This window comes from Pleurodeles waltl, chromosome 3_2 (assembly GCF_031143425.1).
Source record: "Pleurodeles waltl isolate 20211129_DDA chromosome 3_2, aPleWal1.hap1.20221129, whole genome shotgun sequence".
Classification (NCBI taxonomy): domain Eukaryota; kingdom Metazoa; phylum Chordata; class Amphibia; order Caudata; family Salamandridae; genus Pleurodeles; species Pleurodeles waltl.
The window spans coordinates 96,751,149-96,778,146 of NC_090441.1; the positions used below are offsets into that span (position 1 = coordinate 96,751,149).

Below are 26,998 nucleotides of genomic sequence, written 5' to 3' on the forward strand. Positions count from 1 at the left end.
CTGTTTTGTACAGCTTTTTTCATACCAAAAGCAGCGATTCCGCTGCTTGCATACCTTGCATCGTTTTTACGGGCGGACCATTCTCGGCCCTTTGAAATGTCAGCACTCTAGAACTCCGCTGTGTTACCCACACCTAACATGGCCTCCTCCTTGACATGCTGTCTGTTATTCACGGTCTAGTGACACGGTAGTCTACGCACGCCGCGCGCACGTTCTCAGCCTGTCACCGTGAGGCTGAGCGGTGGTGATAGGTGACGTGCGCACGCTGCGTTGAACGCGCTGGCGGGAAGTCGGCTGCGGGGATGGAGACCGAAGAGATGGAGACGGGTCCGAGCACTGCACCGTCGGAGGCGCCAGTGACCCAGCAGAGTAAGGCGACACCGTCCACAGCACCTCCCGCCGCCTCCGGGAGCAAGGGCACTTCCGGTTCATTCGATTTACCCTGGTAAGAAGGAGGGTTTGTAGGATCCAGGGAGAATCGTTAGCAAGGGGGGTGGTGAGTAACGAAAGTAAGGGCAGTGTACAAGGGAGCTTGTGGACGGGTGCACCGAGGAGGAACAGGCAGCCAAAGATTAAAGATCTAAGCAGCGGGGTCAAGGGTTTGTACAGTGCTACGGGCGAGGAATGATTGAAAGTGTGAAGGTCCTAGTGTACACGTTGGCTATAGTTAAGAATACCTCAGTGCTGTGTTTTAAGATCGCTCGTGGATGAGTTAATACACCCACTGAAGAGATCTACGTTGTGGGGTATAATGCCGGTAAAGTAACTGTTATTTTCCATGTACTGTAGAGTTCTGTGTGTATCATCCGTTCATAGTTGATTGCGTCTGTTTTAGGCAACTACTTCTTGCACTTTTTCTTCTTCTTTTAATATAAGATGCGTTAGCGGGCAATTACTTAAGTGATTAAATAATTTGCTTTGCATTCGGTGTTATATAAAAGGTGGCTAGTATAATTACGCACACGTGTCTCACATTCCTACAGAACACATCTTTTTACCAATATCAATCAGTACTTGTAGAGCACAGCTTATCACCTGTGGGGTTCCAAGGCACTGTTGTGGGAGTGCTGATCACTCGAAAACCCAGGTCTTGAGTTCCTTCCTAAATTGTTTCAGGGGTGCAGTCTGCCTGAGGTTGAGTGGGAGAGCATTCCATACCTGGGCTGCAAGGTAGAAGGAGGATCTGCCTCCAGCTGTGATTTTCCTGATTCTGCGGATGGTGGCGATATGGGAGGATTCGATTTGCCTGGCGAGGGTGTAGAAGTTCAGGAGTGGTTGGGTAGTCGGTCTGATGTTGTGACGTGCCTTGTAGGTGCGAGTCAGTTGCCTGAAGGTCATGCGTTTTGTCGACTGGGAGCTAGTGGGTGTCTCTGAGGTGGGTGAAGATGTGGCTGTGTGTGGGGATGTCCAGGATGAGTCTGGCTGCTGCGTTCTTGATTCTTTGTAGCCTTGCTTGTAGCTTCTTTGTGATGCCGGCATAGTACGTGTTGCCGTAGTCCAGTTTGCTGCTGACCAGAGCCTTGGTGACTGTCCTTCTTGTCTCGGTGGGTTCACTCGAAGATCTTCCGAAGGAGACACGGTGTGGAAGCAAGCTAATGAGACAGCGTTGACTTGACGGGTCATGGGATGTGTGGAGTCCAGGATGATGCCCAGGTTGCGTGCATGATAAAAAGCTTCAGGCCAAAAAAAACACTTTTAAAACTCAGTTTACCCCCTTGCAAATTTGTGAAGTGGCACCTAAATGTGGGATTGATTTCAGCTGAGTTTGCAGGCAGCGTGTCGGCTGTGGTGCTTCATTTGACTTCCAGTAGAACTTTCACCTTTAGAAAAAAGGGATTAGTGATTGCCAGTGAAGTGCATCATTTACACCTATCCTGCACTTTTTACAGTCTGCAGCATTCCTTGGTGTAGCACACTTAAAATGCCCCTGTTCCATGAATGTATCAAGGTGTCTTTGCACAGCATTGGAACACAGTCAAGAAGATTCATTAGGGGCTGTGGTATATCCAAGTTATAGCACGAGATTAGCTGTTGGAACCATTATCTGGCTAGCTCCTAGTCTATTCTGGCAGTTGAGTGGCAGGATGGCACCATGAACTGAACACACGTCACCCACCAAAAGGACAATCAGCAGATAGCCAGTTCTAATATTGACATGGCTGATTCAGCTTTCAATTCTTTTGTAGTTTATATATTGCTCACTAATAGTAATACCTTTTTATTTACAGTGCCTAGAAATGGCAGCGTTGTGGTATGAAATCCTGTATACAACTATTATTAGAGTGCCTCTGAATAGTTAGAAGGCTAGAATCTGGTCAAAAACCAAGGAGAGCATGAGTCCTGTCCAAGTGAGTGTTCGGAGGGACATTGATAGGTGTCTGATGGGTTTGGCAAATGAGGAGTAGTATTAGGGGAGCGCGTAAAAACTGTAAGTGGCTAGCATTGGGCCCAGTGGTAAGGTGGCACAGATAACGATTTTGTTCATTATGTATCGTGCACAATTATCTTTAAAATCCATTCATAAATATTACTACACTTTACATGCTAATTAGTCGACTGAAAATACAAATAGGTTAAAATTTACTAGAGAGATTCCTAGTAGCCAGACTTACTGTTAACGGTTGGTATCCCTGCATGGCATTCCATCTACTAAGGATTGGGATGCTGAAAATGCTGTATAAGTGCGTGGACCGTCAATTACGTTGCAGGTTCGGCTTTGTATTTCCTATTCCAATGAGTGTGAAGGATGGAGAATGCATCATATATAAGACTAGCTCTAGAAGGGAACATTGGGAACATTGCATGATTGTAGAAAGACATTCAGTTTGTGATCGTTCCTTAAGTGCTTGCAGAAAGATTTAATTAAAAAAACAAAACGCTCTGCCCCATACACCCCCTCGCCCCCAAGTCCGTGTTAAAACGCCATCAAACCACGTTCTGGAGGTGGGTGTCTAAGTGCAGATAGGCTGCTGAGCCACAACTATGGAACAGGCCTCGAAAAACTACCCGCTATGGCGAGTCATATTTTATTAGGGTGAGCTACTTTTGGGCGTACTGGCCCATTCTTGCGAGAGTGCTCTAGCTGGCAAACAGATGCTCTGTTCATTCGTAAAGTGAGTGAGCACTGAAGATGCCTTTAAATCTTGTCTTCATCTTGACGCATTTGCTGTGCGTTCAAAGAAAGATCACAGGTCAGCTTCTGTCGTCTTACAAATTGCTGCTTAATTTATCTTGGAGATTTGTGTTTACTTTTCTCTCTCTGCCTACAAAGTTAGAGGATTAAGTAAAGTGAACTGACAACGGTTGTGAAATGAAAGGGTATAGTATGCAAGTTTTGTTTATAACACACATTTAAATAGCTTGTGAATGAACAGAACACATTTCAAAATGTATCAGCAATTAGGAAAGCACTTTGTAATACAGAAGTGTGATTTACTTAGTAATGTGCAAACGATAAATATTTGCAGAAAACAGAATTCCAGACATTTACTTGTAAGCTATATAGTTTTATCACTAAAACTGCATTTCACTGGGACATTTTGTGGCCGTTTCAATGGCAAATTACGCTGCCACATCACATTTTAATAATTTATTTATTAAGAGTTTTTAAACATGAATGGAGAAACATGCCCGCTTTCTTTGGATTCTGCTGCAACAACACCAGATTGCAGTTTACGACAGCTGCTAGTGGAAACAGCAGTACTTGTTCCTGTGCAGTCTTTGGGACAGTTCTCAGCAGGAGCTACCTAGAGAGATTGGGGAGACCTACTCGCAACAGAGGTTCCTCCTTTTCTTTTTACATGTTGGCTGCTTTCTCTGGTGGTCCTCATGCTGGAAACATCCTTGCTTTTCATCATGGGCAGTCTCTAGTCCTAAATGGACCAGACACACTCCTCTCTCGTCAGTCAGACCGGCTTCTAGGAGATAGCCAGAATATAATTTCCTCCAGAAGAAAATGGATGGACTAACGTTCAAGTATGCACCAGCCTTGATCACACCACAGTCTTTCTAGTACTCTGAGATGTGTTCCTTTTCTTGATCATTAAGAACTTGGAACTGGAACAAAGTGGGCTATTTAAAACACTTTCTTTCATATCTGTCAGACAGTGGATGTGGATCCACTGTCTTGGGCTTCATAATTGGTCTGGGTTGGCTATGCTGACATGACATTCTCTCTTCTGCTGTGCTAAGTCAGAGGCATCCAAAATGTTTCCAACTGGCTTCAGTACGTACACACTCACCTCACTCACCAATCACACTCATGGGTTGTCAGTGCAAGTGTCTGGGCCTCACATAACGGAGGAACTTTACACCGGGGGGTGAGGGTTTGGGGGGGGTGGGGATTGGCATTGGACTGGAGCCACACTGAAATGGAGAAAAATGTCAGGTTTTACTATAAATAATAAAATGCAGTACGCTGCCACCACTGCTTTGTGTGAAACACTCAAGACAGAGACAGTAGCCCACTGTCTCCTATGAGGGCACACCCCTCCTGTTGTTTAGGATGGATCCTGGACCTCACATTGTCATGGAACAGCTTTATCTTCATGCTTATGCTGGATAAGCTTGATGCCAAGGCCTGAATTAGTCAGGATACTAGTTTAACATGTAGATGGACACTTAGGGGCAGGAGAGCAAACCCTCATGCCATGCAGGGGGCATTTCTGTTCCAAAATATGCTCTGTAAGAGTGTCTTATAAAAGGTACATCCTGTATCAAATGACTTTTGAAAGAATATTTAGAAACGGATAGTAAGACTGTGTGTGAAATCTTTTAGCAAGGAAAAACAGTATGCCAGAGTAACTGGTTATTGCTCATTATCGCATGGAGCGTAACCTCATTAAAGTTGAATTGAAAGTGTTGGAGCCTACGTACCCAACCTGTTTGCATGGACCAGATGGAATAAACACCACCTTAGAAAGTTCAGAAACTAAATGGCCTCTTATCCACTCTGTTAAGTATCTTTAAACGTTCTTTAATTCGTTCATCTCATGATCTTTCTTGTTAGTTTTTCGCAGCCCATATTTATTCATGACCATATATCACTAAAGGTACTAACTTCAGCTTCTTCCTAGAGGTACATAACTGAAAAACAGTACAAGAAAAGTGTAGGTAACCTGAATCATTATTAGCTTCATATTAACAGTTTTTTGTGGGTAAACCAACAGAAGTGGTCACCAAGGAAGGATCTCCAGATTTTTAGAGGTAAACTGCCATTGGAGGAGATGCAATTACAAAAAATAGTGATTCTGAAGGAGATACACTAGCTAACGTACATAGATTTTACTCCACGTTAGCGCACACCTCAAAATTAGTAGGTTGTCCAATAGGGCTTTTGGGCAGTTACAAGAATAGCCACATCGATTGGAGGTTTTTATACAAGCAATGGCAACGGAGATAAGAGGGTATCTGGGAGTGGGAAGAATGCTTCTCCAGTGCCAAAGATGGAAGGGCTTGGCGCAGTGCCTCAGGAGGCACAAGAGTAGTGTGACTGTTGAAAGTTGTAGCAAAGAAGGTGTGAGGCCCAAGGTATGGTGGGGGAAACTAGGACACCAAGTAGCGCTAATTATAGACGGATCATCTCGAACGACCCCAATTTGACCACAGGGGCGCAAGTAATTACACAAAAATGGCAGGGCTATATGTGAGGGTGTCCTGTTAAGAGTTGTAGGGGGTCATCACTGTGGAGGTGGAAGGGGACCATGACAAAAAGTAGATAGTTCTAAGTGTGCATTTGTCTGGGCACCCTTGGGAGCAATGTAATGAGTGCCCTCGAGAGCATGAGGGAACAAACGTTGATTGAAAACATTAGTCTATTGTTAGTCGTGTATTCCTTACTGACAGTCAAGGAAAGACTCTTCATTGTGGTGCTTTCTTACTGCGTTTTTGCTTAAGTGCGCGCTACGCAGTATTTTTACAGCTGTTTGCTTTTCTTAATCATTAGCTTTCCTGTGTAGAAAAGTATAATAGGAGGCAGTTCCACCAGCACTAATGGGTAGAGCGTCTCTGAAGGAGAAATTTGACAAATGCGTTTTGTCGTTTTATGCTTTGGTTTTATTTGCAGTCCACAAATATTTAGACAAACGAGCCCTGTGGCTGTCACTGGTACAGCACAACTGGCAATGTAAGTTGCCTCCTGCTGCTCTCTGAACCCCTTGTAAAGCCATGTTTGCTTCTAGAAAAAGGTCAGTAGCTAATGAATTGGACTCGAGATGTTTCCAAAGTATTGACACTTCTGTGTGATGGCTAGTACTTTTAGTGTGTAATGCACTCTGTTCAGACCAGATAAGTAAGCCTTTACAAAACAGATCTATATGAAAACACTGATTGCTAAAGTGAGAGAAGAAGGAAGTGTGAATGAGCATGTTTGGCAAATTACATTTTGTACTGTGTATTGAAAGTGTGACAAATGAAATATCTCAAATACAAACATTAAAATCCAATGTATTTTAATAAATTGTTATACATGGGTTTTCAGAAAGCAAAGGCCTTATGGCTAGTGACCTCAAGCTTTCTTCTACTCTATCATGCACATGTAGTGCCTGAGCACATCCCTGCTACACTTCATACCATCAACTACCTACCTTTTCCTTCATCTTCCTCCTGTAAATCTCATGAGAGACACCCATTTTTATGGGCCCCCTCTTTATCCCCAAGGAAGTTCTGACTGCGCTGCCAGATGTTTTTGTCATTGTTTTTCAAACGTAGCCTTAGTTGCCAATGACTAAACCTGTTCTTCTTTTTTTGGAAGTTTATTTTTAATATCACGTGTTTGTGTTAATGTATTTCTCACATTCTTATGTTTTTCTTTTCAAACGCTCTCACATAATCGCTATGCAAATATTAATAAGCAGTTCTTAATTTTTTCTATTAGGGTGGAAAAATACAGGCCGATAAAGCTGCACGAAATAGTTGGAAATGAAGAGACTGTCAGCAGGTTAGAGGTGTGTATATCACTTTTTCTAGATTTGCTTTGTTTCGCCTTTGTTCAGACCTGCTGTTCTTATGGTGGTGCTGGCGTACACAGATTGCAGGTGGTCTGCTTAGCTACATTGGTAAAATTACTTGTGCTTTTGAAATTGGTGGGACGTCTGCTGGGTCATGCTTTGGATTGTATAATACGTTTCACACTTGTTAAGAGGCCTATATAAAGAGAAAGTGTATTTGCATTTGTCCACATTTTGAAAACAAACCCATCATTTTTAGGTCTCTAATCTAGATGGCGTACACGCACTGCCTCTGACCGAGACGTGGTGTATCTACTTCGTGGGCTTTAGCCCACCCATTGGCTTCCCATTTGCTGGCACCCTTGTCGCTCCATTATGTGTTTTCCCCATTTGTCCATAGCGTCTATACGCCATGGGTCTTCCATAGTTTGGCCTTCCCCGAGAGTACCACCCAACTACTCCTAAACCTACACAGCGGCCATTTTATGGCATTGGTTTGGGGCTACTTTTTCATTTGTTGAAAAACGTCTTTCACAAGAGCTCCTGGTTTTGCTCGCACCGTTCTTGGGTTTGTTGCAGTTTAAAGAGGGTTGTGCCTTCAGGCTTGTGATGCTGCACTTTATGCATGCCATAGAAGGATAATTTGTACTTTCTTTCAGTTTTACGAAAACTGATGACCGATTCATTGCCTTCTGCGGTGCAGCTGAGTTCAGGCGTGGATCTGTTTGTTTGCTCGATACCGTTATGTAGCTGAGAGGGGGAGGACTTAAGAGGAATTCATGTTTTCAGCAATATTCTTGATGTTTTGTAGTCTCCAGGCGCAGAGCAAACTGACATTCGGCTGTCACAAACAAAACATGATATAATGTGGAAAATATGTGTTATTTAAAAAAAAAAAAAAAGTTTTTTTTTTTTAAATTAACTAATAGGTTCTAATAAATAACTATCCTGCCTTCTGGAGGATGTGACAAAACCTGGGCCTGTTATTACATATTTTGGTCCAGCTGTGTGCTTCAATCAGCAAGATGGAGCACACCCACAACTCTTCTCCTTCGGAAGGGTAGATGGCCCTTTTGCGCCACCCACCCATGACCTCAACACTGGAGGAATGCAAAGGGAGCTCTTAACAGCTTGCATGCTTATGTTTGTATACAATGTTCCCAGCCTGCATGCTGGTCTCCCTGGCTGAGGTGCCTGGGGCACAATTGTAAATCGTGGTTCTTGTAGGATGCACTTATTTTTGTGCATGGATTGCTGTTAATATAAACGTATACTCTGGGTGCAGAAGCCAGGGGCCCTTCTGTGGTTGCTTTCATGCTCAGACTCAAATGCCAGGCCCTCAGCTCTGCAAACCTGTGTCATTCTTCATTCCTAATATATGCATCTTTTTAGGTTTCCAAGTAATTCTGTGCAAGCATTGAGAGCTCCTGATTACAATGGGAAGGGGATGAAAAACTGAATGAGTGCAGACAAGCGGACGCTGAGAATTTGGCATGACAGGGATTCACCTTGCAAAAACAGCTTGCGATGTAGGAAGGGGTCGTTTTGACCTACGTGGAAGGTGCAGTATTGTGGGGGACAGATTAGATGAAACAGGTACACTAGCACAGGAACCTTTAACGGAGAAAACCTAGTGGCTGCGGGAAAGAGCTTGCGCACTGTACGCATAGCCTATTGTAACAGCATTTGAATAAGCCATACAGGAGTTGAAGACAGATGAGACGCTGGTGGCTGTTACAACAAGCCGTGTCAAAGCAAACAGGTCGAAGGTGAATTGGTTATCTTATTATTATTATTTTTTTGTTTGTTTTTGCAAGCACATGCCCAAAAAGAAAACCTGCTGCCACCTAACCATGACACGCATGTGTTTGCAATGAACATTTTTAATTAAAAAAAATAATATATATATTGCTTATAATTTTAATGGAACAATATTGGTGCTTTCAAGCAGACAGGTGTACTTGGAACGGGTATGGAAAGACTTTTTGATTTTAATTCACATCATAGGACACTTACTGAGATGACAACAAATGAAAGAATAAAAGAAAAACGCTGTAAATGTGGCCTGGTGGCTAGAGCTTCTGACTTGAGTTTGAAGCCTAGTATCGGTGCTAGACTTAACATTATGTGATTTTGGGCAAATCATTTACTGCCCATGTGTCTAAATGTATGTAAAATGTACTTGGGCGATTCCCACCACTTGATGTACACAATCTTGTGGATAATCACCTGTTCTCTTAAAGTAGTTTACAGTGCTTTGTTACTTCCTAACTAGTCATGCACTACATAAATACATACATACAAAAACATGGACAGAGTAAAGTGTTTGCCCACTATCCCTGGCAGAGTGGATATAAACGTGATCAGGCAAAATTAAGTCACTCACAGTGCAAGTGGGCTTCCGTGCTCTGTTGTGGTGGGCAGAACCAAAATGTAAATGAGTGTGGAAACCACAATGGTTAAAGAGGGCTGATTTAAAGCCCCTCTATGTATGTTATGCTCCATAATCAATATATTTAATTGTGAGAGGAGTGTAGCCAAGGTTGCCATATCCAAATGTTACTTTGCTTTAATCAGGTCCAAAGCAATTAGGTTCACCTTGAACTTGAGAAAACAAGATCACGTTCATCAGATGGACGTAACGCTGTTGCCTGCCTGTTCATTTAAGGAGTCTTGCTGCATCTGCCGGGGGTCTGTGGAGTCCTGACACATCCAGTCTTCAGTGTGCTAATGTAAATGTGCCACTCTGACAATTTTCAGTGCCTTCATTTCGAAGAAATTGGTTTATGGGACACAGCAACTTTTCAAAATATGTCAAATTCACAAATGTACTTATGAAAAAAACACTCACAAATAAAGCAAGCTCGTTTTTATTGTGACTCTTCATTTGCTAGTAACTATAGCTAATCCACTTTTTTTTTAATTATAGTTGTACAGGTATTCATTTGTCTTCTGTGCAGCCCCCTAACAATTCATGCTATTCATCATTTGTTCCTGTAGGTCACTTTTGTGTCCTGTCATTCTGTTCACTGCACACAAGATAGGTTTTTGTAATTGTCAAAATTTAAACAGTTTAAGTTTCTGCTGGGAGAGGTCTCCCTACGTAAGTTTCATACATTAGTTGATTGTTGTGATTCCTTGTGTCTTCTAGGTGTTTGCAAGAGAGGGCAATGTACCAAATATCATTATTGCTGTAAGTATTTGGAGTTCTGAATCCTTGCATGGTGACTTCAAAGGATGTGTAAATGGTAGGCAAAAGTATCCTCTACTCCAGTGTTCCCAGAGTGTTGATAGCGACCAGATTTTTGATGATTGTAAAAAGTCAAAGAAATAAATAAAGATGCCTTTAAATTCTGTATTTATCTTGTCACATTTACTGCATTTCAAACACACAGTTTACAGGTCAGGCTATATCATCTTAGAAATTGCTGCTTATTGTTTTTATTTTATTTTTTAACATGGGGATTGATGTTTAGAAACTCCTTTCACTTTGCGGTCAGCGAAAGTAAATTTAGTTATGTCACATCTTATCGGGGTACTGTGTGTGAAAGGTAAAAGCTGTTGAATGTCATTTTTTTAATACAACAAAATGTAAATACCTGCATATGAACTGTATACGTTCAGTAGTTAGGAAAGGAAAAATGAAGCACATTTTTTGTAATTCTGAAGTGTAATGGAAACAGATTTTAATCGGATCAAAGCAAACCAAGGCACTGAAACACGATTTCCACACATTATCATCTGTGTGCAGCATGTGTCTCTGCAAATTTGGTGGCCATTTCAGTGGAAAATGGGCTGTCTGTAAACGACAGTGCGCTCCCACGTGTGACAATGCTTTAGTTACATTATAAAATTGCATGTCTTAAGTCCATTAAAGCAAGATGGGTCGCAAAAGTTTGTTGTTCTAAGAAGTGGGTCGTGAATCTAAAAAAAAAAGGGAAGTACAGCTCTGTACCTTTGCTAATGCATATATTGTATGACCCGTTCCTCAACTGAGAGCAGTTTTAGAAACCACTAGATATCTTCATCATTGCTTTCACTGAGATTGCAAGGTTCATGCTTTTGTTTTAATGACCAGAGAGAGTACTTTTGTTCAAACACCTCATTGTGTAACTTGGAGTTTATGAAAAACATTTTAAAACGAGCGTAAGATCTTTGCAATCATCAAACATTTATCAGTCAGTGTGGAAAATGGACCGATTGAAGTGCAAGAAATTAGTTGCAAAACAAAGACTGAGGCAAAGAGGAAAGTAGGTAATTTTGAATGTTTACGGCAGTATATAGATGAATTCAAAAGAAAAGTATAGTTACATGAAGTTTATAGCCAGATCAACAAGAAGAGGAATGTATCCATTGTCTATGAGGATATTTCGTGGAGTAGGTTTGTGTTCCCAAAAATTATTTTGGAGTTTAAAACTTTCCTTTGGACAGTGCTTCATTAACACACAGTTGCGTCAAGAGTTAATAGAATCCTGCAGGACAGTGAATGGAGGTTAACATAGCATGACAAACAAATCCCTCTATGAAACTATAACAACCCCAAATGCAAGTAAGTGCCACCTTGACAGCAGAATGCTAGCATTATAGTGAGCAACATATATATATATATATATATATATATATATATATATATATATATATATATATATAGATATGCTACTTTCCCTCTGCTCCAGACAACCATTTTTGAATATCCAGAAATTACATATGGCGAAATTGGCTCTTACTGGTTAGTTGACACCTTGAAACTGTTCTAGAGCTGGGAAGTCTCAGGGTAGCTATACGCTATATAAAACTCTGAATAGACTCTCCTAAGTTTGCACCTGTACCCCTGTTTTTTATCAAACTCTAGTCTGGGGAGAGAAGTTACGTTACAGGCTCAGAACATTGAAAAGGTAATGCATGCCCCAACGAAACTCATTAATAGCCATGGGAGGTTTTGAGGCTTTACGGTAAGGCAAAGTAAATTGCGTCTTAAATTTTCATGCAGGATTTGGACAGTCCTGAAGTGTACACCACTAAAAAGTGGGTGCTTTTCTTACTATTATTTGGGAAGATTATTGTGGTGAGCTTTGCCAGGTATTTATATAAAAAAAAACGGACTGGCACTTCATTACATTCTGGAATTTGTGTAAACATTGTCATCTGTTTTGAGTAGTTAAGCTAAAAACTGTGATTTTCTCCTAAGACAGTGCTCTAGGCTTCTCACCTTCCAATATATTGATTAATGGCAATGCCTCCTTCTTTCCCAGAAGGTCCAAAATAGAAAACACTAATTCAGTACATGAAATTCCGTTGTAGACCTTTCCCTAGGTTAATTATTCAATGGTCTGGACTGATAATTCCTCAAAGGTTTGTGCTGAAAAATTGAAATGTTAGTATTACTCTTCAAGGTCGCTGCCGTACTTTCTCTGTGTAACAAGTGATGGATTTTTTTTTCCCCCCTTTGCATATGTCTGGCGTTTTGATACCAGGGGCCGCCAGGAACTGGGAAAACAACAAGTATCCTGTGTTTGGCTCGTGCTCTTTTAGGGCCAGCACTAAAAGATGCTGTTCTGGAGCTTAATGCATCCAATGATAGGTAAACATCACCTAATTTTATGTGTTTAAAGAACACTGTACCAGGATAACTGTTGCTGTCTGGCTCACTAGGACAGTTTCAGCAGTTTTGATTGTAATGTCCTTCGCTCTTCAAAGGATGCTGCATCTCAGCCTAAATTAGTGCCTCGTTTAGAGTTTAATACACTAGGGTGGGGGTTTGGTAGAAGCTGTAAGTCACTGCCCAAAAGTAGTTGGTGGCCTAGCTATGGGATAGGGTAGCCTGATCAATGAATCACAAGTTATGAACATATGCAGTGGTCTGATATTTAAGAGAATATCCTGAAGTGGGTGTCTCTCTGGTAGTAGAAACAATTGTGTGTGTGTGTGTGTGTTTGTGAGTGAGAGAGAGGCTGAGCGAGAGAGAGAGAGAGGCTGAGCGAGAGAGAGAGAGAGGCTGAGCGAGAGAGAGAGAGAGGCTGAGCGAGAGAGAGAGAGAGGCTGAGCGAGAGAGAGAGAGGGGCTGAGCGAGAGAGAGAGAGGGGCTGAGCGAGAGAGAGAGAGGGGCTGAGCGAGAGAGAGAGAGGGGCTGAGCGAGAGAGAGAGAGAGGCTGAGCGAGAGAGAGAGAGAGGCTGAGCGAGAGAGAGAGAGAGGCTGAGCGAGAGAGAGAGAGAGAGAGAGAGAGACTGAGCGAGAGAGAGAGAGAGGCTGAGCGAGAGAGAGAGAGAGGCTGAGCGAGAGAGAGAGAGAGGCTGAGCGAGAGAGAGAGAGAGGCTGAGCGAGAGAGAGAGAGAGAGGCTGAGCGAGAGAGAGAGAGAGGCTGAGCGAGAGAGAGAGAGAGGCTGAGCGAGAGAGAGAGAGAGGCTGAGCGAGAGAGAGAGAGGCTGAGCGAGAGAGAGAGAGAGGCTGAGCGAGAGAGAGAGAGAGGCTGAGCGAGAGAGAGAGAGAGGCTGAGCGAGAGAGAGAGAGAGGCTGAGCGAGAGAGAGAGAGAGGCTGAGCGAGAGAGAGAGAGAGGCTGAGCGAGAGAGAGAGAGGCTGAGCGAGAGAGAGAGAGGCTGAGCGAGAGAGAGAGAGGCTGAGCGAGAGAGAGAGAGGCTGAGCGAGAGAGAGAGAGGCTGAGCGAGAGAGAGAGAGGCTGAGCGAGAGAGAGAGAGGCTGAGCGAGAGAGAGAGAGGCTGAGCGAGAGAGAGAGAGGCTGAGCGAGAGAGAGAGAGGCTGAGCGAGAGAGAGAGAGGCTGAGCGAGAGAGAGAGAGGCTGAGCGAGAGAGAGAGAGGCTGAGCGAGAGAGAGAGAGGCTGAGCGAGAGAGAGAGAGGCTGAGCGAGAGAGAGAGAGGCTGAGCGAGAGAGAGAGGCTGAGCGAGAGAGAGAGGCTGAGCGAGAGAGAGAGGCTGAGCGAGAGAGAGAGGCTGAGCGAGAGAGAGAGGCTGAGCGAGAGAGAGAGAGGCTGAGCGAGAGAGAGAGAGGCTGAGCGAGAGAGAGAGAGGCTGAGCGAGAGAGAGAGAGGCTGAGCGAGAGAGAGAGAGGCTGAGCGAGAGAGAGAGAGGCTGAGCGAGAGAGAGAGAGGCTGAGCGAGAGAGAGAGAGGCTGAGCGAGAGAGAGAGAGGCTGAGCGAGAGAGAGAGAGGCTGAGCGAGAGAGAGAGAGGCTGAGCGAGAGAGAGAGAGAGAGGCTGAGCGAGAGAGAGAGAGAGGCTGAGCGAGAGAGAGAGAGAGGCTGAGCGAGAGAGAGAGAGAGAGGCTGAGCGAGAGAGAGAGAGAGAGAGAGGCTGAGCGAGAGAGAGAGAGAGAGAGAGGCTGAGCGAGAGAGAGAGAGAGAGAGGCTGAGCGAGAGAGAGAGAGAGAGGCTGAGCGAGAGAGAGAGAGAGAGGCTGAGCGAGAGAGAGAGAGAGAGGCTGAGCGAGAGAGAGAGAGAGAGGCTGAGCGAGAGAGAGAGAGAGAGGCTGAGCGAGAGAGAGAGAGAGGCTGAGCGAGAGAGAGAGAGAGGCTGAGCGAGAGAGAGAGAGAGAGGCTGAGCGAGAGAGAGAGAGAGAGGCTGAGCGAGAGAGAGAGAGAGAGAGGCTGAGCGAGAGAGAGAGAGAGAGAGGCTGAGCGAGAGAGAGAGAGAGAGGCTGAGCGAGAGAGAGAGAGAGAGGCTGAGCGAGAGAGAGAGAGAGGCTGAGCGAGAGAGAGGCTGAGCGAGAGAGAGAGAGAGGCTGAGCGAGAGAGAGAGAGAGGCTGAGCGAGAGAGAGAGAGAGGCTGAGCGAGAGAGAGAGAGAGGCTGAGCGAGAGAGAGAGAGAGGCTGAGCGAGAGAGAGAGAGAGGCTGAGCGAGAGAGAGAGAGGCTGAGCGAGAGAGAGAGAGAGGCTGAGCGAGAGAGAGAGAGAGGCTGAGCGAGAGAGAGAGAGAGGCTGAGCGAGAGAGAGAGAGAGGCTGAGCGAGAGAGAGAGAGAGGCTGAGCGAGAGAGAGAGAGAGAGGCTGAGCGAGAGAGAGAGAGAGAGGCTGAGCGAGAGAGAGAGAGAGAGGCTGAGCGAGAGAGAGAGAGAGGCTGAGCGAGAGAGAGAGGCTGAGCGAGAGAGAGAGAGAGGCTGAGCGAGAGAGAGAGAGAGGCTGAGCGAGAGAGAGAGAGAGGCTGAGCGAGAGAGAGAGAGAGGCTGAGCGAGAGAGAGAGAGGCTGAGCGAGAGAGAGAGAGGCTGAGCGAGAGAGAGAGAGGCTGAGCGAGAGAGAGAGAGGCTGAGCGAGAGAGAGGAGAGAGGCTGAGCGAGAGAGAGAGAGAGAGGCTGAGCGAGAGAGAGAGAGAGAGGCTGAGCGAGAGAGAGAGAGAGAGGCTGAGCGAGAGAGAGAGAGAGAGGCTGAGCGAGAGAGAGAGAGAGAGGCTGAGCGAGAGAGAGAGAGAGAGGCTGAGCGAGAGAGAGAGAGAGAGGCTGAGCGAGAGAGAGAGAGAGAGAGGCTGAGCGAGAGAGAGAGAGAGAGAGGCTGAGCGAGAGAGAGAGAGAGAGAGCTGAGCGAGAGTGAGAGTGAGAGAGAGAGAGGCTGAGCGAGAGTGAGAGTGAGAGAGAGAGAGGCTGAGCGAGAGTGAGAGTGAGAGAGAGAGAGGCTGAGCGAGAGTGAGAGTGAGAGAGAGAGAGGCTGAGCGAGAGTGAGAGTGAGAGAGAGAGGCTGAGCGAGAGTGAGAGTGAGAGAGGCTGAGCGAGAGTGAGAGTGAGAGAGGCTGAGCGAGAGTGAGAGTGAGAGAGGCTGAGCGAGAGTGAGAGTGAGAGAGGCTGAGCGAGAGTGAGAGTGAGAGAGGCTGAGCGAGAGTGAGAGTGAGAGAGGCTGAGCGAGAGAGAGAGAGAGAGGCTGAGCGAGAGAGAGAGAGAGAGGCTGAGCGAGAGAGAGAGAGAGAGGCTGAGCGAGAGAGAGAGAGAGAGGCTGAGCGAGAGAGAGAGAGAGGCTGAGCGAGAGAGAGAGAGAGGCTGAGCGAGAGAGAGAGAGAGAGGCTGAGCGAGAGAGAGAGAGAGAGAGGCTGAGCGAGAGAGAGAGAGAGAGAGAGAGGCTGAGCGAGAGAGAGAGAGAGAGAGGCTGAGCGAGAGAGAGAGAGAGAGAGGCTGAGCGAGAGAGAGAGAGAGAGGCTGAGCGAGAGAGAGGCTGAGCGAGAGAGAGAGAGAGGCTGAGCGAGAGAGAGAGAGAGGCTGAGCGAGAGAGAGAGAGAGGCTGAGCGAGAGAGAGAGAGAGGCTGAGCGAGAGAGAGAGAGAGGCTGAGCGAGAGAGAGAGAGGCTGAGCGAGAGAGAGAGAGGCTGAGCGAGAGAGAGAGGCTGAGCGAGAGAGAGAGAGGCTGAGCGAGAGAGAGAGAGGCTGAGCGAGAGAGAGAGAGAGGCTGAGCGAGAGAGAGAGGCTGAGCGAGAGAGAGAGAGAGGCTGAGCGAGAGAGAGAGGCTGAGCGAGAGAGAGAGAGAGGCTGAGCGAGAGAGAGGCTGAGCGAGAGAGAGGCTGAGAGAGAGAGAGGCTGAGCGAGAGAGAGGCTGAGCGAGAGAGAGGCTGAGCGAGAGAGAGGCTGAGCGAGAGAGAGGCTGAGCGCGAGAGAGAGAGAGGCTGAGCGCGAGAGAGAGAGAGGCTGAGCGCGAGAGAGAGAGAGGCTGAGCGCGAGAGAGAGAGAGGCTGAGCGCGAGAGAGAGAGAGGCTGAGCGCGAGAGAGAGAGGCTGAGCGCGAGAGAGAGAGAGGCTGAGCGCGAGAGAGAGAGAGGCTGAGCGCGAGAGAGAGAGGGGCTGAGCGCGAGAGAGAGAGGGGCTGAGCGCGAGAGAGAGAGGGGCTGAGCGCGAGAGAGAGAGGGGCTGAGCGCGAGAGAGAGAGGGGCTGAGCGCGAGAGAGAGAGGGGCTGAGCGCGAGAGAGAGAGGGGCTGAGCGCGAGAGAGAGAGGGGCTGAGCGCGAGAGAGAGAGGGGCTGAGCGCGAGAGAGAGAGGGGCTGAGCGCGAGAGAGAGAGGGGCTGAGCGCGAGAGAGAGAGGGGCTGAGCGCGAGAGAGAGAGGGGCTGAGCGCGAGAGAGAGAGGGGCTGAGCGCGAGAGAGAGAGAGGCTGAGCGAGAGAGAGAGAGAGAGGCTGAGCGAGAGAGAGAGAGAGAGGCTGAGCGAGAGAGAGAGAGAGGCTGAGCGAGAGAGAGAGAGAGGCTGAGCGAGAGAGAGAGAGAGAGAGGCTGAGCGAGCGAGCGAGAGAGAGAGAGGCTGAGCGAGCGAGCGAGAGAGAGAGAGGCTGAGCGAGAGAGAGAGAGAGGCTGAGCGAGAGAGAGAGAGAGGCTGAGCGAGAGAGAGAGAGAGGCTGAGCGAGAGAGAGAGAGAGAGAGGCTGAGCGAGAGAGAGAGAGAGAGAGGCTGAGCGAGAGAGAGAGAGAGGCTGAGCGAGAGAGAGAGAGAGAGAGAGGCTGAGCGAGAGAGAGAGAGAGAGAGAGGCTGAGCGAGAGAGAGAGAGAGAGAGAGGCTGAGCGAGAGAGAGAGAGAGAGAGAGGCTGAGCGAGAGAGAGAGTGAGAGAGAGGCTGAGCGAGAGTGAGAGAGTGAGAGAGAGGCTGAGCGAGAGTGAGAGAGTGAGAGAGAGGCTGAGCGAGAGTGAGAGAGAGAGAGAGAGGCTGAGCGAGAGTGAGAGAGAGAGAGGCTGAGCGAGAGTGAGAGAGAGAGAGGCTGAGCGAGAGTGAGAGTGAGAGAGAGAGAGGCTGAGCGAGAGTGAGAGTGAGAGAGAGAGAGGCTGAGCGAGAGTGAGAGTGAGAGAGAGAGAGGCTGAGCGAGAGTGAGAGAGAGAGAGGCTGAGTGAGAGTGAGAGAGGCTGAGCGAGAGTGAGAGTGAGAGAGGCTGAGCGAGAGTGAGAGTGAGAGAGGCTGAGCGAGAGTGAGAGTGAGAGAGGCTGAGCGAGAGTGAGAGTGAGAGAGGCTGAGCGAGAGTGAGAGTGAGAGAGGCTGAGCGAGAGTGAGAGTGAGAGAGGCTGAGCGAGAGTGAGAGAGAGAGAGAGGCTGAGTGAGAGTGAGAGAGAGAGGCATGAGCGAGAGTGAGAGTGAGAGAGAGGGAGGCTGAGCGAGAGTGAGAGAGGGAGGCTGAGCGAGAGTGAGAGAGGGAGGCTGAGCGAGAGTGAGAGAGGGAGGCTGAGCGAGAGTGAGGGAGGGGGACTGAGCGAGAGAGGCTGAGCGAGGGAGGCTGAGCGAGAGTGAGGGAGGGGGACTGAGCGAGAGAGACAGTGAGTGAGCGAGGGAGGGGGACTGAGCGAGAGGGACAGTGAGTGAGCGAGGGAGGGGGACTGAGCGAGAGGGACAGTGAGTGAGCGAGGGAGGGGGACTGAGCGAGAGGGACAGAGAGTGAGTGAGGGAGGGAGGCTGAGCGAGAGGGACAGAGAGTGAGTGAGAGGGAGGGAGGCTGAGCGAGAGGGACAGACTCTGTGAGAGAGACTGACTCTCTCTGTCTGGTGGAGGTTGAAATAGAAACAAACATGTATAAGTTCCAAAACATAGTTGACTAGTTTTTACCTGTTTAAATGGTATGCATGTTGACTGATTGCTAGACTGTCTAATAAACTCCACCAGTGATGTAGGCACTCACCAGTAGTGATGCTTATAATGATATGTGAACAGTGTTGTTAGTTTTAATTCAGAGTGAAAGGTCTGTGGATGTTGGACGTTCTTGCTTTGACATTAACCTTTGTGAACCATGTATTTTTTTAATTTATTTAGAGGCATTGATGTAGTGAGAAACAAAATTAAAATGTTTGCTCAGCAGAAAGTCACACTTCCAAAGGGCCGGCATAAAATCATCATCCTGGATGAAGCAGACAGGTATGAGATCCCGCGTCACATTGCTTAAACAAAACTTATCCTCTGTACTGTCCCCTGCCATAATGATGGTGTGCAGCTCTTGATGTTCACAAACTGGTCAACTTATTGTCTTTTAGATGTAAACCTTCAAGCTGAGGCAAGAGAATCAGAAATGCATTTTGGGTTCTAGGGGCATCCATTTTTCATTTTTCTCAGCCATATGTTCAACTTTAACTGTGAAATGCAAATGATTGTGAAATTAGATTTGTCAGTACAGAGCTGTATACTTACAGGGAAGGCTGCTTGTTTAAATGTGCTCACACTGCTGTCCCCGTACTCTTCACGGTGGCTCTTCTCTTCTAGTTAGTAGTGCTGCTTGAGTATCATAGAAATGACACAGTCCCGGTAAAGCGGCATGGAGGGGGGTGGTAGTTTAGTTTTTAACCTGCATAGATCAGGTTTATAAGCATCTCAGATTCTGTATGGTTTTTAACGCATAAAGCTTGTTTTCTTTTTAGACCAAACTGTGGTATACTGATTACTGACAAACTATTTTATATTGCAGCATGACTGACGGAGCCCAACAAGCATTAAGAAGGACAATGGAAATCTATTCAAAAACAACTCGCTTTGCTCTTGCTTGCAATGCTTCTGATAAAATTATAGGTAAATAATAGCCGTGCTTCTTCACTGCAGTAAAATATTTTCAGTCCTCAATTACTTGCTAGAAACAATTTTAAGTGCCAGATAACTGACTGTTGCTGGAATACAACTGCATATTGTATAAATATTTTCATAACTGCCCACTACAGTCAAAGCCCTAGTCAATGTGGGGCCTTTATTTGGGTGCCAGAATCCTTAAATTATTAGGCTTTAGTCCAAAAAATGTTTAGTTTCAATAATTTGGGTTACAAACAGTTGTAAGAGCAATTGGATTTGATTTACTACTAAATGAACTATAGAACCCTTACTGCTCCTTATGTGGCCCTAATATCCTGTCTTCAAACACAATACATCAGAATTTCCCATATTGTCTGCTATGAAAATCCAGTCTCCCCTCTTTTATGTGAGGCACTTCCAATTGTGCAGCTGTCTAGCGAAAGGCTTTGTTTCCTGGGAATGTCATTCTATTGCTATCTCTTGCAAAAAAGAAAACACTGCCCCCCCTACACTTTCTGTGTCTTTCCATCTTTGTCTCATCTTATGATCCAACTCTTCCATGCTCAGTAGCTTCCATACCTTTAACCACACACAGTGCACCCACGCCTCTATTGGCTTGGCCTGTTTCATAGCTAAAATGTCGGAGATGGTTTTCCATCAAGTGGGCAGATACGCAAAGTGGTCTTCCAATAAAATCTTCAAAGACTCTCTTCCTAAGTTGGTACCCCTTATTTTGTTTACACCCTTTAGTACCTCAGGCTAGTATTCCTCCACGGTGCTTACTAGACACCTGCTAAATGTGCTAAAATAGATGCCCTCAGATTGCCTTTACATTCCTCCGACTGGGACTGCTGTCCCAGGTGTGGCCAAGAACACTCACTTTTTTTACACTTGGCTTCGAATTGTCAGTCCATCCAGGCATTTCTTAAGGATGTGGTTATCACAGTGTCGGAATGCTGCATTGAGCTACATCTGTTAACTGTCCTCCTGGGTTATGATAACATTCTAGCAGTGGTGTGCAGCCTGGCAGTGCTGGCCTTTCTCCTAGTGAAAAGGAGAATCCCTGTGTGATGGGAAAGCACAAACTCGCCCCACAAACAAGACAGATAAGTGACCTTTCCCTCCGCAACACTGACTGTGAAATAGATGCAGATTTGCAGCGTCCATTATCCAGGCTCAAGGATATCTGGGGCCTACTACTGACCTTTCTGGTCAGTACTACTGAAGATGATTGAGCGCTTTGTCCCCTATGCGTACCATTTAGTAGAATTCATCCACATGTGTCTCAAATCTTGTATTGCAAGTGCTGGGAAAGGAGTATACCCACCCCACTGCTTTCTTAGTTATAGAGAAGGCATGTTCTTCAAAAGGCTTGGATCTTATCCTAACCTGGTGTAGGAAGTTGGCTCTGTATGCACTATTTCAAAGTAAGCAATAGTATGCACAGAGTCCAAGGGTTCCCCTTAGAGGTAAGATAGTGGCAAAAAGAGATAATTCTAATGCTCTATTTTGTGGTAGTGTGGTCGAGCAGTAGGCTTATCAAAGGAGTAGTGTTAAGCATTTGTTGTACACACCCAGGCAATAAATGAGGAACACACACTCTGAGACAATTCCAGGCCAATAGGTTTTTGTATAGAAAAATATATTTTCTTAGTTTATTTTAAGAACCACAGGTTCGCATTTTACATGTAATACTTCAAATGAAAGGTATTGCAGGTAGGTACTTTAGGAACTTTGAATAATCAAAATAGCATATACAGTCTTCACATAAATCACATATAGCTATGTGATTCAAGGTAGCCCACTGTTGGGGGTTCAGAGCAACCCCAAAGTTACCACACCAGCAGCTCAGGGCCGGTCAGGTGCAGAGGTCAAAATGGTGCCCAAAACGCATAGGCTTCAATGGAGAAGGGGGTGCCCCGGTTCCAGTCTGCCAGCAGGTAAGTACCCGCGTCTTCGAAGGGCAGATCAGGGGGGTTTTGTAGGGCACCGGGGGGGACACAAGTCCACACAGAAAGTACACCCTCAGCAGCGCGGGGGCGGCCGGGTGCAGTGTGCCAACAAGCGTCGGGGTTTGTAATAGGAATCAATGGGAGACCAAGGGGCCTCTTCAGCGATGCAGGCAAGGGGGGGGCTCCTCGGGGTAGCCACCACCTGGGCAAGGGAGAGGGCCTCTTGGGGGTCACTCCTGCACTGGAGTTCCGATCTTTCAGGTCCTGGGGGCTGCGGGTGCAGAGTCTTTACCAGGCGTCGGGATCTGGGAGCCAGGCAGTCGCGGTCAGGGGGAGCCTCGGGATTCCCTCTGCAGGCTTCGCTGTGGGGGCTCAGGGGGGGGCAACTCTGGCTACTCACAGTCTCGCAGTCGCCGGGGAGTCCTCCCTGAAGTGTTTGTTCTCCACAAGTCGAGCCGGGGGCGTCGGGTGCAGAGTAGCAAGTCTCACGCTTCCGGCGGGAAACACAGTTGTTTTAAAGTTGCTCCTTTTGAAACAAAGTTGCAGTCTTGGGTGAACAGAGCCGCTGTCCTCGGGAGTTCTTGGTCCTTCTAGAGCAGGGCAGTCCTCTGAGGATTCAGAGGTCGCTGGTCCCTGGGGAAAGCGTCGCTGGAGCAGTGTCTTTAGAAGGGGGGAGACCGGCCGGTAGAGCTGGGGCCAAAGCAGTTAGTGTCTCCGTCTTCTCTGCAGGGTTTTTCAGCTTAGCAGTCCTCTTCTTCTTAGGTTGCCAGAATCTGAGTTCCTAGGTTCTGGGGAGCCCCTAAATACTGATTTTAGGGGTGTGTTTAGGTCTGGAGGGTTAGTAGCCAATGGCTACTAGCCCTGAGGGTGGCTACACCCTCTTTATGACTCCTCCCTGAGGGGAGGGGGGCACATCCCTAATCCTATTGGGGGAATCCTCCTTCTGCAAGATGGAGGATTTCTAAAAGTCAGTCACCTCAGCTCAGGACACCTTAGGGGCTGTCCTGACTGGCCAGTGACTCCTTGTTTTTCTCATTATCTTTCCTGGACTTGCCGCCAAAAGTGGGGGCTGTGTCCAGGGGGCGGGCATCTCCACTAGCTGGAGTGCCCTGGGGCATTGTAACACGAAGTCTGAGCCATTGAAGCTCACTGCTAGGTGTTACAGTTCCTGCAGGGGGGAGGTGTGAAGCACCTCCACCCAGAGCAGGCTTTGTTTCTGTCCTCAGAGAGCACAAGGCTCTCGCCACATGGGGTCAGAAACTCGTCTCTCAGCAGCAGGCTGGCACAGACCAGTCAGTCCTGCACTGAACAATTGGGTAAAATACAGGGGACATCTCTAAGATGCCCTCTGTGTGCATTTATTAATTATCCCAACACTGGCATCAGTGTGGGTTTATTATTCTGAGAAGTTTGATTCCAAACTTCCCAGTATTCAGTGTAGCCATTATGGAGCTGTGGAGTTCGTTTTTGACAGACTCCCAGACCATATACTCTTATGGCTACCCTGCACTTACAATGTCTAAGGTTTTGCTTAGACACTGTAGGGGCATAGTGCTCATGCACCTATGCCATCACCTGTGGTATAGTGCACCCTGCCTTAGGGCTGTAGGGCCTGCTAGAGGGGTGACTTACCTATGCTACAGGTAGTGTGAGGTTGGCATGGCTCCCTGAGGGGAGTGCCATGTTGACTTAGTCATTTTTTCCCCACCAGCACACACAAGCTGGCAAGCAGTGTGTCTGTGCTGAGTGAGGGGTCCCTAGGGTGGCATAAGACATGCTGCAGCCCTTAGAGACCTTCCTTGGTACCAGGGGTACCAGTTACAAGGGACTTACCTGGGTGCCAGGGTTGTGCCAATTGTGGAGACAATGGTACATTTTAGGTTAAAGAACACTGGTGCTGGGGCCTGGTTAGAAGGGTCCCAGCACACTTCTCAGTCAAGTCAGTATCAGGCAAAAAGCGGTGGGTAACTGCAACAGGGAGCCATTTCTTTACACCTGGTCAGATGGTAAAGGGGTGGTGTCCTGTATGCTCTTGAAATCCTTCAAGATTCAGTTCATTTGGGTAGGCTGTTGAGGCCCCATACATTGTATATAGTTATGTATGTGTATATTATTTCTGTATGTTTGCTTTTCCTGTACTGTACCCAGAGGGAGTACTGTGTATGCACCCTTGACTCTTGTTGATGTAAACTGTCAGTGTAATGACTTATGTATTAAGCAGGTTCTACTTTTCTCCTACCCTAATTACCTCCTTTCTCAATACCTACAACAGTAAACATAGAGCTGAAAAATGAGGGGCGAAGTTTCCTTTCCCATCCAGCAGGCGATACCAGCTATTTTGCCTTCCCGTATCACTCTATTCTTTAACCAAAAGCATCGTTGCTATCTGTATGTCATTGAGCCATCTAGTTTCCCACTTCAACTCTTATGTAACTAGTAATCCAACATAGTAATGAAGGAAAATGCTCCAGAAAGCTCCGTTGTTAGTTCTCTTCCCACAGCACAGACTCCTTTCCCACTTGCATCTCAGTCACCCAGAGTCACCTTTGTAAATTGTTCTTGGTCCCCAAGATACTACACTTTTTTTTTTTGTTTTCACTAGCTTAAGTGTTACCGTCACCCATGTCTGACGATATTTCTTTCTTGGGTTTGCTGTACTCTGCAGCTGCTGTTACTTCTCTCTGTCCTACCAAGATTTCCTCCTTTGGGAATTTGTTATACTCTTCTGTACTTGTATTCTGCCATGCCCGGTACACATTATACTTAAATTCTCTGCATCCCACAGAGGTAACTCCTCCTGTGCTTCCCGTCCCAGGATCTCGAGAGCCTCTTGTAGAGATAAAAGGAGTAGATAATAAAAGAAACATCTCTTCTACCTGAAAGGGTTGATGGCTATATTCTGGTACATTTAATGTGTGGATAAGTTTTGAGCTGTGGATCATATTGCTATTTCTATGATCAGGTAGATGGCTACATTTTGCAGTGATGTACAGCTGTGTCGCTTGCATACCTTTTATTTACGCAATGATCACATGTTCATCCTGTTTATCTGGGAGTACTTTGCTAAATAGTCCTTTTTATGCTTTTTTTTTTTTTTTTTTTTTAGATGGGTCTGCAACTTTACTGCACAGGGAAAAATTCGTTCCCAAGCACCAAACGCTAAAATTGACTGTTCTTCCATTCTTACCCCATCGTCCTTAACCTGCAAACTGTTACATGAGTAATATTTCAGGGTATTTGAGTATTTACGTAGGGTCTCTCTCTCTATACCAGGCAGGGAGTTTACAGAGAACAGGGAATCCTAGCATAACCTATTCGAACAGGGCAGGATCTTGAGTGCTGTCCTAACTCCTATAGTCGCAAGTTCCTAGTAGCTAGTGAGGGTTTGCACACTTTGCTGATTTTTATGAACAAGCCCTAAATGAACAATATTTTATACTTTTTGTTTTCATTGGCTGTCCTGCAGTTACCAATTCTGCACTAATTTTGATATTCATTGATTTCCGCTTCCAGAGCCCATACAGTCTCGCTGCGCAGTTCTGCGCTACACAAAGCTGACAGATGCTCAGGTTCTTGCAAGGCTTATGAAGGTGGTCGAGATGGAGAAAGTTCAGTATTCAGATGATGGCCTGGAAGCCATTGTCTTTACAGCACAAGGTGATATGAGACAGGTACTGGAATAGATGTCTTTCAAAGTCATTGATCATCTGTTAATTGGAGACCCTTGTGACATGATTAGATGCACTTTAAGTGGTAATGTAGAACATTTGGCATCTGCAAATGATGGGTGGATCAATATATTTAAGTTTATTTACGTTTTGTCTATGGTGGGAAATCTTGTTACTTTCAGATGTACTATATACTGTTCTTTTTAGATAGCACCACTTGCTGTGAAAGAAGTATGGGGGCCTACCCTTGCACTGCAAAATCTACATAACAGATAACCTGATGACAAACTGGCACATAAGGAAATGTGATGAAACAGATGTACAAAACCCATATGCTGACAAATGGGACCCTTAGGTTGCCCCTTGACAACCCCCTTTGCTTTGTCAAGCCTACATAGATCTCTCTCTCTCTCTCGTCTCTCTCTGAAGGCCATTTGCCTCAAGCTTGCTAAGAAGCTCTGCTCACCCTCTAATGCCCCACACTAGTTGCAGAGCTTCTCTGAGACTGACATACTGACCCGTGGACAAAGTTTGAAGTGAGGGGATCTTGTTCCCATAGGAATGTGTACTTCTGTTAAATCTGGACATGTCTGCTGCTGCATTTTGAGGAGACAGTGTGACAAACTGGAGAAATTGAGCACTAGAAATGTTATGTATTGTTTTGTTAAGAATGCAGTTGATTGTGGGATAGCATGTTGAATATTGAACCAGGTGCAGGAATCTGCACACCTTACCATTTTTTTGCTAAACCTTCCTCCTGCCCCTTTGAGACTTAGTCTTTGACACTGGCTGGTGCATATTGAGATTTCTAGTGAAGTACTGATTTAAATGATGGGTAAATATATTTATTGAAGTCGCAGTGGGGTAACGAGAAGTGAAATAATTACATTGTTTTTTTATTTTTTTATAGTCAATTCAATCAGTAAGGAGGGAATGAGGATATACTCACAGGAGTGATACCACAGATCCCCCAATAGTAAATCAACCAGAACAAAAGGAGAGGTAGCCTCCCATGGGATCACCCACACATTTCTATATGGCATGCTTCATCATAGAGTCCTTGCCCGGTTAAGTAAAGTTCTGAGTAGGTGGTCTCCGCCCAACTCTCATACTGGTACCCTGAGTTTTGGGAACCATATAAGTTCACAGTTGTGTCAAAACCTTGATCACTGTGTGACATACGGACGTGCTTGCCCGTAAACAGTTATGGGGCTAAGTATAAGCCCTTTAAAAACGCTAAATCCGGGAAGTACCTGACAACCAAAGATCTGGTATTGTATATATGTGTGCATGGGACAGTTGTGGTGAAATTCACGTTGTAAACCCAAATGTAACATTGGGGACCTGGAAGATCTTGATGAAAGCTAGCTTTTTTTTTTTTTTTTTTTGTAGGCATTAATTACTAGCTAAAACATGTTTACCCATGGATGTAGCAGGCATTGATTCTCCTTATGCATCCAACCGTCTGTTCTTTTAGCTTGTCCTTGGGTGCCCATAGATTAAGCTGCCTTAGGGAAGGGGAAAGCTAGAGGCATTTTCAGTCTTTTATTTTTTGGCTCCCAGTAATGTGTTCCTTCATTAAATCAATGTGCATGTTTCTAAGCAGCCCCCCTCTTCTTGTGCCCCAAAGAGGGTGTTTGAGCCTGACTGGTATGTACTTGGGTTTACGGGGTGAGGACTCGAAGAAGCACAGCACATAGAAATGTGTGGGTGAGTGTTTAAAAAAAAAAAAAAACGGATTTCAATTTGGGAGACTACATCTCCTTTTGTTCATGTTAATTAGTTTTGTAATACATGCAACATTCCTATTTATTCTAGGTATGTGTAATGTTTGTAAAAAGCATAAATGTCTCACTTTGCAGGCTTTGAACAATTTACAGTCCACCCAATCTGGATTTGGTTTTGTCAACAGTACAAATGTCTTTAAGGTAAGGAAGCACCTCCTTACAATGTGAATCAGCTGTCTGGATGAAAGTTGATTTGTCC

At 46.1% G+C, this 26,998-nt stretch overlaps 1 protein-coding gene across 2 annotated transcripts in view; it reads left to right on the plus strand.

Moving 5' to 3' along the window:
- The first annotated feature begins 208 nt into the window (after window positions 1–208).
- RFC2 (replication factor C subunit 2) overlaps window positions 209–26,998 on the plus strand; it is a 30,253-nt gene continuing 3,463 nt past the window's right edge. Inside the window, exons 1-8 of one of the 2 annotated variants that reach the window (XM_069226898.1) lie at window positions 209–445; window positions 6,875–6,944; window positions 10,099–10,140; window positions 12,422–12,528; window positions 18,652–18,753; window positions 19,298–19,398; window positions 24,858–25,015; window positions 26,875–26,940. In XM_069226898.1, the coding sequence (XP_069082999.1) occupies window positions 303–445; window positions 6,875–6,944; window positions 10,099–10,140; window positions 12,422–12,528; window positions 18,652–18,753; window positions 19,298–19,398; window positions 24,858–25,015; window positions 26,875–26,940 (789 nt within the window). In that variant the 5' untranslated portion in view covers window positions 209–302. The remainder of the gene's footprint in view (window positions 446–6,874; window positions 6,945–10,098; window positions 10,141–12,421; window positions 12,529–18,651; window positions 18,754–19,297; window positions 19,399–24,857; window positions 25,016–26,874; window positions 26,941–26,998) is intronic. The other variant, XM_069226899.1, reaches the window with a different exon arrangement.